The 16035-nt window shown below is 48.0% G+C and overlaps 1 protein-coding gene across 19 annotated transcripts in view; it reads right to left on the bottom strand.

Annotated features, from left to right (window-relative positions):
* The window catches only part of SLC8A1 (solute carrier family 8 member A1), a 91524-nt gene extending 79024 nt beyond the window's left edge, over positions 1 to 12500 (bottom strand). For 9 of the 19 annotated variants that reach the window (XM_062490673.1, XM_062490681.1, XM_062490676.1 and 6 more), the window contains exon 1: positions 10672 to 12419. In XM_062490673.1, coding sequence (XP_062346657.1) covers positions 10672 to 12227 — 1556 coding nt within the window. In that variant the 5' untranslated portion in view covers positions 12228 to 12419. Of the gene's footprint in view, positions 1 to 10671 lie in introns of all 19 variants that reach the window. The other 10 variants (XM_062490686.1, XM_062490684.1, XM_062490683.1 and 7 more) reach the window with 5 other exon arrangements.
* Positions 12501 to 16035: the final 3535 nt, after the last annotated feature.

Below are 16035 nucleotides of genomic sequence, written 5' to 3'. Positions count from 1 at the left end.
AGCACAAGGCAGGCACTCTACAGGGAAACTAAAGTGCCCTCCTGGCTTGAAGAGGACAGGTGAAAGGATCAGAAGTCAGGGACTCCGTATGGGATGCAGCAAAGGGGCAGGGAGGGGAAGTAGATGCTTTAGTGGCCGGATGGAACTTGCAAGAAAATAACCTAAGATACCTTTGCAGGTTTTGTGGAGCAAAGGGGAACATTGGCGTGGTGCTCCCTGGAGGTTCTAGGATACTCTTGGCTGGCAGGCACAGGAGCAGGAAGGAGATTTTTCTCCTGCACACTGGGAGAAAAGGGCACAAAGCTTGTTTCTCAGACCAAGAATTTACAACCCTCTCTGACTTCCCCTACATTCTCAGGTTCACCTGTCCTTGAGTAGGTGCCTTCAATGGTCTTGCCATGCAGGAGCAGAGCAATCTCCTTTTCTGTTCCCAGGAACTGTGTTCCCATTACCTGTTCTGGGAGGGGGACGACACTGTGCAGGAATAAGGAGGTGGTAGTCCAAGGGAATTTTCCTAGCTCTTCAGGTGTGTGTCCCAGGTCAAGTTTGATAAGTGCAGCCCCTTAGCCTTCTGCTGCCTTCAGATCTACTCATTAGCACCTTTGTGAGGGCTTTCCAGGACTGCCAGTTCTCAGGAGGCTGAGATACAGTGTTTTAATTGCATATAATTAAATACTGCTCCCTTATCTAGATTTCAAAGTTTACTGTTGGGGCTTCAGTACCAATGCTCTCTTCCCCTCTAATTAGCTTCCTTAATCTGTGCAGCCTTGCTTCTTCCCCCAAGGGGACAGGGCTCTCCTGCAGGGAAGCTTGGATTGCATCTAATTATTGGCAAAGGAGACAGATGGCAGCACTGCCCCTGCCCCAGATATCCCTTGAGAGCAACAAGCCCAGAGTGGGTGGCCACAGGGAAGCTGTGCAGGTTCCATGTGGGCATTTGGTCTTTCTGCTCCGTCTGTAGGTTGCTTTAGATGTTATCCCATCACAGGTTTGTGGCAGAAGACCCTGCAGGACAAGGGGCCACCTGGCTGAGGTGCAACTCACACAGACACTTTGGCCTGGCTAGCACTTTGTGAGAGAAGAGAAAGTTCCCGAGGCCTCATCGGTGTATTAAAAGAGACAATACACCTGGTACCTTCAGTAAGATTTTGGGCAGTGCCTTCTATGCTGTTTTCTGCTGTTGACAGAGGCCACCCACTCCCCCAAGAGAGAGCATGAGGATGGTTGCCCTCCTCTTGAATAGCTTCAGGATGGCATCTGTCTCATTCATTGCAAGAGCACAGTGTTGTGAGCTCAGATTTGGCTGCCAGGTCATAATGGCACTCCCTGACTTGGTTGTTCCCCTTCCACTTAAATTTGTGTTTATGACTTTTCTTACACAAGCACTTTACGGCATCTTGCTTCTGTTCAGGATAATTCATATCTCTGTAAATCCCCCTCCTACCTCTGATAATGTTTTCAGACTCCATTCTCTTTAGTCTCTGCAAGCTAAAACACCGATTTTCCCTTTCCCATGGCCAGCATGCTCCATTTCAGGACAAGCACCTACTGAACACCTTTTCACCCCCATCCAGTGACACATTTCTCTTTCCAGACAGATTAGACCCCATCACCCCAGTGGCCCATTTAGCCAGGGCTTGCTTATGACAGTGCTAAACAAGACAACATTAAAAGCCCTTCTGAAGCTCACTGATATGACAACACTGCTTCTCCCTTACCCAAAAGGCTGGCATAAAAGGAAATTAGGTTGGCTTGATAAGATTTGTTCTTGACAAATATATGCTGGCTGTTATTCATCTCCTTGTTATCTTTGAGGTACTTACAAATAACGTGTTGATTTATTCTAGGCTCTTTTAGGTACAAAAGCAGACCTAATCTGGATGAGATGCTTTTGAAGGCAGCTTCTGAGCTTGCCTGCACATGTCACCCATTGCCCAGGAAACCTTCCTGAGAGACTGCTAAGAGCCCTCTATACACTCCCCTTACAGCAGGAGGCGAGATTTCTGTGTGCCTTCTGTTCTGAGGACAGGCATGCTGCATCATCTCTGTCCTACACCTGCAGACTTCATGATCACAGACATCACAGAGGGGCATGCTTCTTGGCAGAATCTGCTGTTTAGCCCCCTTCCTCTTCTTCCTCTGCATTGCTAAGGCATGAATGTCCAGAGCATCTCCTTCCCGTCTAGTTCTTGTCCACTTCATGCTCAGCCTGATTCTGACCCACCCCTCCCACACTTCTCTGTTACAATCCTCTCTACTAAACTGACCCATTTTCAGATTTTTGTATGAGTCTTTCTGAGTTCCAGGTCACCAGAGAGCTCATGAGTCAGGTAGATCTCCTGCTACATTTCACTCCTTATTCCCAGGATGATATATGCCTAGGGCATTGATATTGACTATGTTTACATTATTTTTGCTCTGTGTAGGGGTGATATCTTATTCCCCTACATCCTGTCACATACCCAGTCACTAAAGAGGAAGATAAATTTCAATAACCAAACCAAAAGTGTGAATGGAAATCTACTGAACCAAGCAAACACTTGGCTTCTGTGCAGACTCTGGTGCCAGGTAAAACCTGCTTCCTACCTGCCTGAGCCAAAGTAACAGGTTTTGTTTCAGATCAAGCCTCCTCTTCTCAATGAAACCAGGGCGTCTCTCCCCTGCTCGCTGCAGCTCAATTCATTCCAGACTCCCTGCAGAACTGGCGCTTTTTTTTTTTTTTTTTTTTTTCTGCCTTACTCGCTGTGACAGGGCTGTGAATTTCTGTGAGAGCTGTGCAGCGTGAGGACAGCAGAGCCTGGGCTGCACAGTGGCATCACTGAGGGCAGAGGGAGGGTTCTGGCTGAGGACACACAGCTCCTCGGAGCACAGTGTCCACGGTCTCCAGACAGGAGTGTTGCCTGCCCTTATCCAAAGGCATGCCAGAATAAATAGTCTGTCACAACACTGGTGCTCAGGGTGCATGGGGGAGGTTTTGGGGCAGAGGATGGCAGAGCCACGGCCACATGATCATTATGGAGATGGGAGGGCAAGCACCAAGGATAAGGCCAGGCAGGGGGGATGCTGAGAGCCTGCTTGGCAGCTTTGGGGGCTGCTGAGTGCTCATGGATCCATAGGTTTATACTCCAAATTGTTTGTAAAACACACTATTTTGTTTTGTAGGATCACTTGTACTGACAAATTAAACCAGGAGCATGCAAGCACATCTCAAAATGAGTTTCTTACCAGGAAGGAAGCAACCAAGTTTGGAAAAGAACTCGTAGCAAATCAATCCTCTTTTGTCTTCATGTCCTTCTTATGTCCCAGCCAGTGAGACAACAGCTTTGCCACCTGGTGACAGTGCATCTGGCCCTTGGGACAAGGGTCTCCTGCAGGGTGTACTGGGCTTGTGGTTGAATTAGAGCCATATTGCACGACCCCAAAATAGCACAGTGTGTGACTACCACACATCGGTGTTTTAATGGGAGCAAAAAACCAGAGGAATCACTCAAGCCCTCCAAAGAAGCTACCTGATAACAATGCCATAAAATTTAAACCATCCCTCGAAAAACTCCAAAGGTTGTGTCTCTGCACTGGACTCCACTCAGCTGGGCCCTGTCCCTGTCCCCAGTCATCTGCACACAGGGGACTTTTCCCAGGAAAGTGTTTTGCTCTGTGGGGGCAGGAATATGCCATCAGTTCCACCTCTATCCTTCCAGCACCCAGCTCACAGGGATCCAGCCATGCCCCCATTCCTTGGTATTGCTTTGTTTCTCACTGCCAAACACATTTGATTGTTACTTTGATTGTGTAGGAAGCAGTCCAGACATTATGGAAATGGAACCATATAGGTACTGGGCAGAGGAAGCTCATGCTGGTCACCCTCTTACTTACACAGCAGTGGGAATATTTTCTCTCTTACACTAAGATATTTTTAAAACAGAGAATGCTGTTACTGTTTGTTGTCACCCAGGATCCAGCATTGCCATTCTTGGAAAACAGCACAGTGCCTCTAATGTCATTGTCAGAAACTTTATTAGTAGAGTTTTTGATGTATCCCAAGATGTCCTCAGGCTAACTGGCATGTATGACTTGGAGAGGATGGACCCTCACTCCAACCATGCTCATGACTGCAAAGTGGAGGACATACCCCACAATACCAGTGCAGCGAGGCCACGCACACACCACGGCAAACACTGTGGCTGTGACAGGCTGTTAAACAAAGCTCCTCATCTAGGAGTACTGGGAAAACACAGCTGGTTCAGCAAGACCAGACTGTGAAGGTTAAGCTAAAACAGCTCCCCTGTGGTGCTGGAGAACAAATGGAAGGAGCAGAGATGAGGGACGGGTTAGGTGACTTTCCCCTTGCGTGGCAGCGATGGGCATGTCCTTGCTAGGGGACGCATGGTTTTGTCCCTGCTGTGAGCAGAGCCAGTAGAGACACACAGAAGTCTGATCCAGTCATGGAAGACTGTGCATCTGACAGGGGCAGGGCAACTTCACATCCCCCCGATGAGCAAAGAGCTGGCTGATCACACTCTTTCGCCTGCAGCAGGCGGGGTGATGCCTCCAGGCTCAGCCTCTCCTTCTGAGGAGGGGCTGCTTCTGACTCAGTCTGCCAGGCCCAGCTTTGGATGGCAGCAGATGTGTTCTCTGCCCGTCTGTACAGATGCTTGGATGCTGGCTGTGGTCAGCTGTCTGCTTTTTGTTCTGTCACTCTCATTTTGAGCCCACGGATTCAGCCCTGCTGCTGGAAGAATACTGAGTGCCATCCACTGAGTTCAAACCCAAGGGCGAAGTGTCAGACGACAGAAGTCTGCTTCCAGGGCAAATGCCCAGCTTGAACTCCAATTGCATTGTGATCCCGTGTATTACCTCTCCCTGCTCAAGGATTTGCCACAGCTTTGGATCCCATGTGCACATCTGGGAGAGGGGTAGATGCCTGCTCTGTTGTAAAAACTTGCTGGTGCCAATGCTGCTCCCAGAGGTGCTCAAGCACATGCCAGGGAAAGAAGGGTCTGCAAAAAGGGATAGGACTTCTCCTACCCCCTATTCGTGCCTCCCTATCAGGGAGCTGTGGAGCAGTGCTTCACTCTGAGATAAATTTCCCGTGCCAACAAGCTTTGCTAGGGATGTTGTTTTAATTTCTTAAAACAAGCCTAGATCCTGCATTTTGTAAATCACTACAATGCATTTAATAGGTAGCCTTTTCATAAAGGATGTGTACACGGGCCCTGATGAAGCTAATAACTACCTCTCAATGGCTTTCAGGGAGTTATTACATATTTAAGATCCAAGCTCCCTTAATCAACCACAGAGATGCAGCTGGCAGCAGTAAATTGCCAACAACAGTTCATTACAAATAAGGAAACATTGGTTTTTCAAGGACAAAAACTGTGTCAGCTCTTCAGCTAACTCTTGTCCTCACCCTTCTCCCCCCACCACTCACCCCCAGTGATGTGCTGGCACAACTTGCTTTGTCCAATAACATGACTTCACTGCCTAATCCCCTCCACGGGGGACATCATGCAATCAAGTTCCTGGATTTCCTGACTTATTTGGGCAAACAGCACGTCCTGCATCCTGTGCTCACCCTCCCCGAGGGAGCCACCAGCAGGATTTGTCCCACAACACCGCGATGATCTACGTGCCACAGGAGTGGCACCCTCGGTGGCTTCACCCTGGGGAGCAAATGAAGCCATGGGACACTGGGAGACAGAGCTCTTCAGGGGATGGAGACCTGACGTGGCACTTGGGAATATGTTTTTCAGTACCTGCCATGTCCTGGGCACAGCATGAAGGGGAAGATCTGTGGACATCACATGGCTTTATTCCCTTGCTGTCTCCTAACACAGACATGCTTGACCACAGCACTTTCAGAGAGATGCCTGTGCCTGGGAGATACTAAGGACAATATTTTAAGAGCATTCAGGAAAGACTAAACATTGTTTGAATGAAGAGGACAAAAAGACAGATGACCCTCTTCGATTTGTATCTTCCCCCTCTGAAGAGATGACAACCAGCGTTTGGCATTCAGGAACCAAAGAAATTACACATTTCAGGCCCAGAGAACTTCTCCTTCTCAAAAGGGCCCCATCCATGCCCCAGCGTGGTGCAACACACGTGGCTCTGAGCCCTGCTGTGGGCTCAGCCAGGGCCACCTCCTGTAGGAGGGATCTGTTCTGGATGGACCAGGAACACTGGGTGCTTCTGCCAAGGATCCAAGCCCTAGATCCAGCTGGCTGCATCTGTACTGCCTGCAAATCCCACTGGGCCAAGCAAGACTTCCAGCAGCAAGGGGAGAATACTCTGGAAACCCCATGCTGGGCTCTGGAAACAGGCCCAACAAGAGTTTAATCATTGTTTGGTCTCCTTTGATATCTCACACTGTGCTGCCAGGCATTAACCCTGTGCGAGCTGGGGCTGTTGAGTCAGGGGATGCACAATGGCCCAGCAGAACAAAGTGGGACCACAAAGAGGAAGAGAGTGTGCTCAATAGCGAAACCTGAAAAGGGGAATATTCCTTTGCTTCCCTTCCAGCCTGGTTTACAGAATTCTCTCTGCCACATCAGAAGACATCCTGCTCTTCAGCTGCATCCTAATGCAAGGCTGCTCATGCTGGAGGTTTTTTTTTTTCTCTGAAACTGCAGGCCACAGATAAGAAACTGATATAGAGGGCTTCCAGGACTGAGTCAGGGTGTTATTTTTGCTGTTTCTTTAGAAACACCTGACCCAACTTCTTTTTTGGAAAAGAAAAGGGGCACTTCAAAAAGCCATACCTTCTTGGTTCCCCTAATCTATACTTATTGACATTGACATTTTTAAAGGGCTCTTGGGAGGGAGCCTATGTGGTTTCTGGGAACACTTTCCCCCCCCAAAAAATATAATGGGATGTAGGTGATGTTTGTATGTCTGTTAGTATTCAGCTCCTAAATTTATACTTCCAGAGGAATGCCAAAAATCACTTGGACAAATCAAATTCAGCGGGCAAAGAGTGTCATTTTCTAAATCTGCAGCAGACATGTTTTATAAAAACAACTAAACTGTGTATCATGAACAGCAGGATCATTTGACATAAGATTTTCCAAGCATTTACAGGTGTGACTATGTAGGTGAAATGTGAGCTTAATTGGTTGTCCATATGTGCCATCTTCCTCACTGACATCAATGCAGTAAAATCTTTTTTTGGGGGGGGATGTGTGCAGACATCTGGAGTGCAGATTGTAACAGATCTCTAGCTGCAATGTTATCCCTAGGAAAACTGTGTTTTTTGAACATGAAAGAACACACTGTTTTCAAAGAGCTTTGCAATCACATCTGGAAGAGGTGCTCCTCCTGATGCTTTGAGACAGAAAGGAGAAGAGCTGATGGGATACCAGCTGAGGGAACTATTGCTTCCTCCTCTAATATGGGAAGCTGGACTTCTTTAGAATTATTTAGCATTCAGTCAGGAGATAAAAATACACTGGCTGGATGAACCAGTGACCTCTTCTATGATCACAATAGCTGTAGTAGATGGGAGAGGGGGCAGGAAGGACACATCTTCTCCATGTTCTCATGCAGAAAGCTTGGATCATTAGTGGAGATGCAAGACAAGGCCAGAGCCACCTCGTTGAGGGTGGCCCCAGGGGGAAGGCTCTCTTGCACTTTAAATCACAGCACCTACACCAGTGTCTCAGAGCCCTGGGTACCAGCAGTGCTGGGTGAAACGTTCCACAGGAGGGCCAACATCTTCTCCACTACACATCTCTTTTTGGTAGCATCAGAACGAGATGATTGTTTAAATGCACAGGAGCAGCATGGCTTCAGCAGTTAAACTGCTGTTTTGTGTACTCTGGGAAGGGGGGACATCAACAGATTGCAAAATGGGAAAGTCTCTCTGGACAAACAAACAGCATGTTACGTAATTAGGTCTTTTGGGAACCAGAGGGAGGTCTCCAGAAGATCAGGGCCCTCACAGCACTTTCTAATTTTACTGGGACTTACCAGCAAGCCAGCCCTCTAATAACAGAGGCTTGTACATGCTTTTCTTTCATCTTCATGTTTCCCTGTACTGCCCTACCTTTGTTATTACTGCCCCAGAAAAACACATCTTATTCACTTTTATTAAGCTGATTCATTCAGACTTGAATGGCAGAACTGAAGAGGCACTAAAGACCTTTACAAAGGACAGCAAAGACATCTCTTGGCCATCAGAGCATGGGAAAAACCGGAATTTTAGAACTTTATTGAATCCAATGTGTTAGGGAATTGCACCATTCTACATAACCGTGACTTAACTGAAGTACAGCACTATCAAGCAATGACAGAGCAAAAAATCTTTAGCTCCATAAACCCACATATTGTGCTAGTATATCTTCTTTATTGGAGCAAATTCTTCCAAGGGAGGATGCCCGTAAGCAGCAGCTCAGCATCAGGAACACTCTGTCTCTGTGCTGCATGGTTGTCCTAAACTTGTGTCCAGGCAAAACATGGAACTGCAGGAAATCTGCCAGTCAGATGGTACCACCCAGCACCTGAACACGGACTGTAGCAGCTAAGTTTCAGATTAATACCTGCTGCCTCTCAGGCACACGGGTAGATTGGAATATTTACCATTCTATCAATGTCCTGTCCCACCTGAATGAAGAAAGCCCCTTGGCCAACATCTGTCCCTGCAAGTCACCACCTCCTTACACCCAGGCCCCAGGCTGTGGGCACTTCTGAGGTACCATCACTCACTGTGGTTCCTGCCAGAGATGGTTTAAAGCCAACAGAGATACAAGGGCATCCGCACAGAAAAAGCACGCTCGGGTTTCTAAGAAAGCTTCTTTCCCCTGTTTCATGCTTGCTGTGCACATTCTGGCAGCCAGTAAGAGGGGGAAGGAGGAGGCTTGCAGCCCTGGTGAGGGCACACCAGCACAGATCCCACAGGATGTGGTCAGCTCACTTCCAGCACACCCCTTGGTTACTGGGCTGTTGGCAAAAGTCAGCAGTGAACAGCTCAGAGGAGAGAAGGCCACCCCCAGAGGCAAGCAGGCACAGCAGTGCCAGGAAGAACACCTCACCTCATCACAGCCCAAGCACCAAGAGGCAGCACAGGCAAGTCTTGGATGAAGGACAGCACAGAGATCCTGGCCACAGTGATGGATCCAAGGCAAGGCAGGGAGTCCAAGCTCCTCTGAGTGCCACTTCAGACCCTGTGGCCCTGTGTTTGGCCTGCCATGTAAACATGTCACATCTCATGGGAGCTGGGAAAAAATGTCAAATCTAACTGCCACTAGCCCAGTTTTGCTAGTTCTGAGTGACCTGGATAAAAAGCGAAGAGCCTTTGGGAGATATCCTTATAGCCTAGCTCATTGCACCTCTTCAGACATCTCCCTGCTTCTCCCAAAATAATAAAAAATTATTCAAATAACTGCATTCCTCTCCACTGCATTTATTATTCAGGAGTCAGAGCCTTGTGCTCTTGACCCTTGTGTGAGCAACATGCCTGTTGTGGCCTCCAGATTGTAGAGCTGTAAAGTTTTTGCTCAGTTTTTTCCTGAGAAGTCAAAATCCCAACTGGTATAAATCCTACCTGAGAACTACAAATCACCTTTTTTCCCCCCTCCATCTACTTCAAGAAGTTTTATGAAGAAGTTTCATTCTCCCTGTGCAGATGCAGCAGACACAGGTGACAGAACACAAGGACCACTCTGGGCGCTGGCCATGGTTTGTCTCAGCTCCTAGGAGACCAGTAGCACAATAAGTAACACCCAAGCCAAAGTTTAACTCCCCCTTGACACAGCAGTGCCCTTTATCAGTTACTTCTTTCGGTTCTATGCAGTGTTTTTGTGCTACAGAACTTAGTCCCTGTTGGCGGCAAACACAGAATTCACTGTAGGAAGAGCCTCAGGCTGAAATAGCACAGCTTCCAATCCTTACTCCTCCCAGAGCACCAGCTAGGCAAGGAAATGTCTTCAGGACATACCCAAGGGTAGATGTTTTCTACCATGATTTACTGAGCAAATTATTATCATGTTCTCCACATAATGTAATAAGGCTACAGCACTAATAATTTCCCCACCATCCAAACAGCAACACTCAGGAACAGTCTCCAACAGCTTTCAGCCTCCCTTTTTCACTTGCAAGCAGCTGAATGTGGCTGCAGTTACCTCCTAACCATGAGGCTTCCCTGCATGACAACACTTTTTCAAGACGTGTACTGAACAGTGACCCAGGACTGCACCCTTTAGAACAGCAGGAGGTGAAGCAACCTTCACCAAAGCCCTGAGCAGAGCATCAGCAGGACAGGTTGTGACCCCATACCTCCATGGGAACGAGGAAGCAGGTGCCACAGTTCACACATTGAGTTTAAGCCCTTTGCAGGACACGCCCTGGTGCCTGTGTGGTCACAGCCACCTCGGCTTTGTTCTCTGCCCCGCTGCAGAGCTCAGGCTGTAGAGATCTGCTCAGCGCTTGGGGACAGCTCCCAGATCAGCTCCACCTCCCTGCTGCTGGAAGGCTGGAGTCCCCCTGACCAGGCATCACTCTCCAGTCTGCTGGCAAGGCAGGGCCACAGTGTTTCAGGCTCCCCAAAGCACCTAGGGCCATTCATGGCTTATTGCAATGCACTGGCACCCAAACGCCTCCAGTGCAGCTCTGGGAGCTAAGTGCATTTCGTTTCAGAAGAAATAGAGATGGTAAGGAACAAACAAAACCTTGACTTACACTATCTCATCATTCTGGAACTCCAGCTCCCCGCAGGTGTCTTCAAAGTCCTCTCCTCCACCTTTGGCCGTGCCTTCGATGGTTTTGTAGGGCACAATAACATTTCCTCGTGCTCCAGAGGTTCGCAACACTTTCACTTCCATGGTTCCTACACTTTCACTGATGTGCGTTACTGGCTCCTCGAAGGTGAAGATGCCGGCGTGGTCATCGTCAAAAATGGTGACCGTGGCGGTAGATGGTGATCCCAAGCAGGCAAGTGTTGAGACACGACCGGCCTCAAGAACGCCCTCGTCTGAGGCCTCGGTGCTCACACGGACGTTGCTGAGATGGACCAGGAAGTTCTCATCCTCCTCAAATATGTCGTCGTCAATTATGCCGACACGGATTTCCTTCTGGGTCTCTCCAGGCTTGAAGACCACTGTCCCTTCAGTGAACTCGTAGTCAGAGCCGGCGTTGGCCGTCCCGTCCTCTGTCCGGAAGTCGACGTACACCGTGTTGGTCAGGTCTCCTCCCCGGCGGACGATGGTCAGGGCCACGGTGCCGCAGTTCTCCAAGCACTGGTAGGTGCCCTGCTCGAAGTAGAGCTTGCTCACGGGGTCATTTTCGGTCACCTCGCTGTTGACCTCGTGCATGCTGACGGCTTTGCGGGCCTGGTCTGCAGCGTGTCTCTTCAGGATGTTGCCAGCGCCGGTCATGAGCCGAGTGGCCTGGATGCGGTAGAAAGCCCTGCTCTTCTGCTGCTGGCTCAGGACTTGGTAGTTGGCCAGCTCTATGAGCTGCTCGATTTCCTTGTCCGGGTGCTTTTGTTTCAGCTCCTTCAGGATCCGAGCCATTTCCCTCCTGGCTTCCTCGTCATCCTGGTCTTTCTCATCCACCTCCAACACCAGTGTCCCATCCAAAAAGTTCTCCACGTGAGAATTAGCAACCTTTCCATCCATCTCGATGTCAGCCTTGGAGGAGGGCCGGTCACCCTCATGCTCGATGATCATACCTCTCTGCTTGCCAGCTCGGTATTTCTTGTAGACGTACTTGTAAAATAAAAGCCTCCTGTCAGCTATCCAGGCAAACACTACACAGATGGGGAAGAAGAAGAAGGTGAGCAAGCCTTCCCAAACCTCCACAATCCCAGGAGAAGATACAGATAAAATAATGTAAAGCCAAGTGTAGGCAAAGATGCTCCAGGCCGCTGTAACAAAAAACACTCGCAAGTGCTTGATCTTCCTTATCTCTCCGTCTGGCACCACGTACACACAGATTGCAATGATGACAAACATGTTGAAGGCAGCACTCCCCACGATCGTGCTCGGCCCTAAGTCCCCCGCTGTGAAGCCATGGCCGCACACCTCGATAACAGACAGGAGGATCTCCGGAGCAGAGGAACCCAAGGCCATCAGCGTGAGGTTGGAAACAGTCTCGTTCCAGATCCTCACGGTGGTTTTGCTGGTCTCGCCGTTGGGCTTCTTGATGGTTATTTCCCGCTCTTGGGACGTGATGACTTCGATGGAGGACATGAAGCGGTCGGCTATGATGGACACACCCAGGAACATGTACACCATTGCTACAAAATACACCGTTGCCCGAGCGATTTTGTCCCCAAACGAGGGGTCCTGGGGTTCCCATATTGGTAAAATCACACCCTTTTTGCAGATATAGGAGCCAGCGCACTCCTCGGTGTCGTTGGCGGGCAGTTCACTGGGGCTCTCTGCATGGGTGCCCTCTGCATGGACGAGCAGCACCAGGACAAGGCTCAGGAGCGGGAAGCTCGCTGGGAAGGTGCGTGTTTGAGTTACTCGCGACATGGCCGCTTCCACCAGACAGCTCCCAAACATCCTCAACCTGAAGAGGCAAAAAGGAAAGATGCATTAAGTGAGGCCAACCAGACATAACAGATTTCCCTCTCCAAAGATACGATCGAGTTATCCTGTTCCTCAAGAAGATGCAGCTGATGAGCCCATTTTGTTATGATTAGTGGTGTCTTCCATGTAGAAATCCTCTAGTTCAGTCATCTGAACCAGGATGGATTCAGATGGTACCAGTGAGCTAGCACCTACCCCCTTTAGCTACCATGATGTTTCTTTTTCTTTGTTGAAAACCTATTTGTTCAATTGCATTTTCTTGTTTCTCTAATCTAATTAAAGCCCATCATTCTGCTTCATGGCTGGCAGAAGTGTTTCCCATTTCAAAATTACAGTGCACTCACTCGCTCACTGGAATTCAGGGTAAGAGCAGGAGAGGACAGGGAAATCTACTATCTCCTCATCGTGTTTAAAAATATTTTTATACTTTTAAAATCACTGTACGCTATGCATTTCACAGTATTTTCTTGCTAACAGTCCTCCCAAACATCTACTCCGCAAGGGAAACCTGCACAAAATGAGCTTGAGCCCTGGCAAAACCATACTCTTAACTGTAACTTGGTCACAAGATGCACCAGAAGGGCAGCCTGTAATTAATGATTTTGGAGCCATTCCTTCCACAGTGCATCACTTTGCACCTTCCCAAAACTGGAAAGAGCCCCATATGCATCGAAGGCTGGCTCTCTTGGCATGCTTCTAGAGGAAACATGTCCCTGTGCTCTCTTCCCACTAGGTCAGCTTTGACGGCTCCCCCTTCAAGGGCCTTTCTCACTCACACACATTTACAGCATCAGTCATCAGGCATGACAGCTGTACTTGCCCTTGTCCTGCCTCAGGATTTTCCAGCAATGTAGAAGAGCTGTTAAAGAGGTTTGCAGTTAGTTAACAGTGCATAAACCCACAGAACAGATGCCTTTAAGTACAAAGAGATGTTTAGTGAAGAAAAAAAAAAACCATATGAGCATGCTCAGTGTTACATTTTCAAATTTACTAGCCAATAAAAGCCAGATCCCTAGTTATTAAAGCTGTATTTTCTCCTCAAGGAGAGCCTTTGCTATACCAAGCTTCTCCAATCCAAGTCAATTTAGTCAGATGGTACTTAAAAATGTTTCAATGAAGAGAGGAAAATGAGCACGTCAATACCTCGACTTCACTGGGAAATACAAAAAGCTGAGCTGATTTTCCTCAGAAAACCCCCACACACCTGAAAGGAAAAAAAAGCGAACAAAACTCAGCCATGGAAGGTTTTAACTCCTCGTTAGGGCAGGGGCATATCATGCAGGGTCAGGGCTGTGTGCAAGGGAACAACTGGCTGGAGGAAGCAGTGGAAAACATCTCACACCCATCATATGGGATCTGCTCCACAAAGATACTGGGGTGCATCAAAGCCCTCTCCTCTGTTTGCTTTTATTTATGGATGCTGTAGTAGGATTATTGGTCTGGAAGAGCAATACTGAGACTTTATCAAGATGGTTTAATACAAAAGGCATTTTCTCACCAGAAACTGTTGGTCTGCCTCCAACCCCCCACTCCCTGGTATTGTAATTAAGAAAAGAAAAAGATACATAGTGGAGGAAGTGAGTAAATCGGAGAGCTGGGTGATAAGAACAAATAAACTGAACAAGAAAAAGCAAATCTCTTTTAGGAAGACAGATTTAAAAGAAAGTTGTTTGCATTGGGAATCCTGCTAATGCTACAAAATAAGCTCTCACTACCAGACTCACTGCCCCCCTGATCATAGTGGCTGGGCACCTTCTGCTTTCCCAAATGTGAGCTGTAGCCACCGCTTACAATCCCAAAGTGAAAAAAATTCAAGCATGATGTTTGTAAAGAGGAGCACCTTGTTGCAAGCCCTTCAGTGGATGGCTAAGCTGAAACAGATGTGCATTCACGGTCATTGAAATTTAGCTGAAGCATGAATTAGTCCCCCAACATCTGTACTCCTGTGTTTCACACTGCTCCAAACCAAGTCATGGAGACACTTGAGAAAGGGCAGACTTAGTACCTACTCTGTTTATCTCAGATAGCTCCTAAGTTTTGTTTCCTTTTTAAACATGTAGGCTTAAAAAAAATCATAATGGGCATAAAATATTACTCAGCTGCATGGTTCTTCACCCTCTCCTTCTAAAAGATAGTAGTTTCTCCAGAAAACTCAAGAACATCCACCTGTCCTTGTTCAGTTTATTTTTCTCCCTGTGGCAAGTTATATCCCTGCACATGTACAATTATTCAGAGCAATCAGGCATTGTGAAATCCCCTTGGCAAGAAGAGAAAACAGATGGTTCTAGAAAAAATGTTACGCTTTGGGTCACTGATTTAGGTCATGAAGAATAGGAGAGTCCCATCACACTTTGGACCAACTCTCCAGCCTTAAAAGGATTTGGGTACTGGAAGTCTCATTCAGAAAAAAAAAAAAAAAGACACCCACTAAATCAAACGAATAAGTAATTCGAACTTTATTTACCATGTGTTTCCCCTTTCAAACATTCTAACATAAGTGAGGTTTTGTTTTGTTTTGTTTGTTTGAAATGAAGTCCTATACTAGGTTAAGCAGGAGGAAAAAAGGCCTTGAGGCTTGCATCTGAGCAATCCATATTTCTGGCATTCCCAAACCAACACTCCATATACAAACAATATTCTTCCCTCAGATGTCAGGAGGTAAGAAATGTGGGGCTTTTCTGGAGAGGGATAAGAAATGGCTGGAGCCTTGGAAGAGACATCTACCAGCTATGCCAATGTGCCTCCTCTGAGCAGGGGCAGCATCCCCCAACTCTGCTGTACTTCCTCCAGCATTTTGTGGTGTAGTCATCAAGGAGGGTTCATACACCACAACCAGCTTTCCTACTTAAACCAATCCACAGTGAGGCTCAGGAATTAGAAGAGTTGGAAAATGCTTGGCCACAACATACTAGTTACACACGTGCAGCCAGAGCCTGACACTCAAAGTATCTCTGAGAAGCACCTGCTATTAAATCATCAGCGTTTCTTTATTTGTACAATCCAAAATAAACAGCTTGGTCCCCAGAGACCCTCTTGCTCTGCATTTGCCTACAGTCTCAGCTCATGGTCAGCACACTGTGGCATAGCATAGGAATACACCCAGAAAAATAATTTCCAACATGCTGTAAGGAGAAACAAGGCTACCTGAGGAGCAGCCCTTCCTCCAAACCGAACTTTGTTAGCTTTTCATTAAGGTGTCTCGATTGCATTTCCCATCCTGGCCATCACCAATAAAAGTGTGTGCAGCAGCTGATGCCCAGTGTCAGGCTGGCAGCCCTGGCCAACCCTGCTTGCCATGGTGCTCGTGGCCTTGGTGGCACTGCCCCGGTGCCTCTGGGGCCAGAGGGATCAGGGCAGCACAGGGCAGGGGCACAGGCTGCTCTCGGGCTCGGTGCTGGCCATACACGTGTGGTGAAAAATCCCAAAATACTGTCCCAGGCCGTAAGCAACACATGATGCCCAGGGACAGCATCCTGAGCCCTTTTTACCACTGCAGGAGGGGAACTGT

The sequence above is a fragment of the Cinclus cinclus genome, chromosome 3, assembly GCF_963662255.1.
Source record: "Cinclus cinclus chromosome 3, bCinCin1.1, whole genome shotgun sequence".
Lineage (NCBI taxonomy): Eukaryota > Metazoa > Chordata > Aves > Passeriformes > Cinclidae > Cinclus > Cinclus cinclus.
This window is presented reverse-complemented; position numbering and strand designations above follow the sequence as displayed.